General features: G+C 34.1%; 1 protein-coding gene across 1 annotated transcript; it reads right to left on the bottom strand.

Moving 5' to 3' along the window:
* Positions 1–971: 971 nt before the first annotated feature.
* LOC104225634 (uncharacterized) lies at positions 972–1,778 on the bottom strand. The gene has a single exon (XM_009777481.2). The coding sequence runs from the start codon at positions 1,686–1,688 to the stop codon at positions 1,179–1,181; it is 510 nt and encodes a 169-aa protein (XP_009775783.1). The 5' UTR covers positions 1,689–1,778; the 3' UTR covers positions 972–1,178.
* Positions 1,779–2,948: the final 1,170 nt, after the last annotated feature.

Below are 2,948 nucleotides of genomic sequence, written 5' to 3'. Positions count from 1 at the left end.
AAAGGGGAGAAAAAGCAAAAGTGAATAATAAATTGCTTGTTGAAGGTCTATGAAGAAGAAGACAAAAGAAAGAGGGTCAAATATGTTTATAATAACAACCGTCAAACTTAGAAGTGTAATGACGGAAAGCCTATAATAAAGGCAACTATCACTTCGTGAATATAAGGTATGAATAAGCCTTGAAAAAAGGCTGCAAAATTACGGAGCCAATCAGAAGGTGACGCGTGTGCAGAGCATTAAATAGAAAAGATAATTGAAGCGTCAGTACTGTCATAGCATTGATTATGGTAAAAATTCCCTTTTTGTGAAGATCCACTTCCCAGATATTTAATTGATAAATAAATGGAAAGTGGGGGGACTATCTATATTGGGAAAAAACTTAATTTATATATTGAAGATGACGTGTCATGACACGTGGACTGGTCAAATGGTCAAAATACGGTAATCAACCAAGAAGGCACGGGCGACAACAGATACGGAGAGAAGAAAGTTAAATAGGCACGAGTCGTTATTCAAGAGGCACGAGTTTCGTACCTATATAAGTCATTTAAAACCCCGATGATCGGAAAGGATTGAAGATATGAATCTGATGACGCAAAAGAGTCCAAATTCAGCATTAAATATCAAATACGTTAGAGAATTTGTATTTAATAGGAATGATTGAGTAACGTTTCTTTTAATGTCATTTATTGCTCATAATTACCTCATTAAGACAAAGACATTACACCTTCTCCTAGAATCAACTATAAAATGAGAAGGACTCGACATCTGTAAAGAGGAAGATTACTGAGGCTTTACTGAAATTCAAAGCTATTTACTGCTTTTTCATCGTTCTCAAAAATCTTTTATTCTTTTCGTCTTCTGATTATCAGTAACCCGAATTTCTCTTCGTTCTAGCTTTGACCAAAGACTCAGATTTTTGTTTAAACACTCTAATCTCAAGCTTCACCCATCAACAGATTCTAATCTAGTGAATATTAAAATGTGGGTCTAATTTCCATTACTTTTAATTTGTTATAACAAGTTCTTTCCAACCGAATTCGGTTCATCACCACCACCACCAACACTACTAATTTCTATTTTATTTTTGTTGACTTTTGCGACCAAAGAAATTTTTGGAGAAAAAATGCTAGTTTTGTAGTAGTGTTTCAGAAAAAGAAAATGCCCAAGAATTTATCCTACTCAGGTATTGCACTCAACCTCGCCGTGAACTTCCCTCTCCGCCCATCACCGCCACCACCACTACTCCTCCTCCCTCTTCTCCCCTCAGCCACCGTCGAACCACCGCCACCCGCCACCTTCTTCCCTAACTTCCCACCATCTTTCTCTCCTGAAAATAAATCAACTTTATTACGACACCCACATTTCTCTTTACCACAAATACTATTCAATGCAGAACTAGCCTTCACTGCTAACTCAGCCATTTCTTCCGCCTTAAGCTTACGTTTCAGCCGGTTCAAAGGCAAAGCAAAATACAGTTGACCCAATTGAAGCTCTTCGTCAGATTTTATGGCTGATACAATATCTCCAAACTCCATTTCATCTGAATTGCAAATAAAGATATTTGGATCTTTTTGTAAGAGATATGAAGCTTTTATAGGATAAGAGAATTCTTGTAATCTTCCGTCTTGTAGTATTAATTTTGCTGTAGCTACTGATGTAGATTCGCAAGAATTGCATATACCCATTTTGCTGCTGTGCTTTGGTGATCTGATTCAACAAGAGAGGATTGATTTAGTTGCTTGTGTTAGAAGAAAATGGATGAATGAAGTAATGAACAATTTGTATATATGAGAAAAATTTAGGAGGAGAGAAGAAAGGAGGAAGGTATAAGTAGGAGATGAGAATGCATTGAGTAATATACCAGGAAGCGACGTACGTCAATTATGTACAGCAATGAGACAAAATAAAAATCTTACGGTACAGTCTACTTAATAACAACTTCTTTCGGTCCTTTTTTATTTATCACTTCAACTAAAAAGAGTGGTAAAAAATATTATACTCATTTTAAAAATCCAGAAGGCGTTATTTTCTTTATAATTTCATTCTTACTACTAAAATATGACTCATAACAGTCATTAATTAACTATTTATAAAAAAGATAAGGGTAATTAAAATCTTAATCAGCAAAACCGGAGGAAGTAGTAGTAATGATGATGTTTCATTAAGAACAATAACAATGTTACTGCTACTATTTAAACTTTAAAGAGTCAAATAATATTTTTTTGTCATCATTTATTTATGTATCTATATAAATAACAATTTTTTTTCGAGTTATTGCTTCTTAATTTTAGAAATTCAAATATCAAATAAAGAACTGAAATCTTTATATATTTGACTTCTCGCAAAACTTAACTTGTTGATCATTTTTTTTTTTTTTTGCATAGGAGTAATAATTTTTATACAAAAATAAGGAATGGCCTTTATGTTCTAGTTATGTTACTGCCATTAACGGGCAGTGCATTGCCAACCTGTAAACTCATGGGTGACAGGTTGTATATTGGGAAAAAACTGAATTTATATATTGAAAATGACGTGTCATGACACGTGAATTGGTCAAATGGTCAAAACACGGTAATCAATCAAGAAGGCACGGGCGACAACAGATACGGAGAGAAGAAAGTTAAATAGGCACGAGTCGTTATTCAAGAGGCACGAGTTTCGTACCTATATAAGTCATTTAAAACCCCGAAGATCGGAAAGGATTGACGATATGAATCTGATGACGCAAAAGAGTCCAAATTCAGCATTAAATATCAAATACGTTAGAGAATTTGTATTTAATAGGAATGATTGAGTAACGTTTCTTTTAATGTCATTTATTGCTCATAATTGTCCCATTAAGACAAATGCATTACACATTCTCCTAGAATCAACTATAAAATGAGAAGGACTCGACATCTGTAGAGAGGAAGATTATTGAGACTTTACTGAAATTCAAAGCTATT

Source organism: Nicotiana sylvestris, chromosome 9, assembly GCF_000393655.2.
Source record: "Nicotiana sylvestris chromosome 9, ASM39365v2, whole genome shotgun sequence".
In the NCBI taxonomy this organism is placed as follows: Eukaryota; Viridiplantae; Streptophyta; class Magnoliopsida; order Solanales; family Solanaceae; genus Nicotiana; species Nicotiana sylvestris.
Note: the sequence above shows the minus strand (reverse complement) of the source record. Positions and strands in the feature narration are given on the sequence as shown.

Bases quoted from the DNA above. Each gene is read 5' to 3' on its own strand.
- LOC104225634 (XM_009777481.2), bottom strand. From the start codon at position 1,688: ATGGGTATATGCAATTCTTGCGAATCTACATCAGTAGCTACAGCAAAA.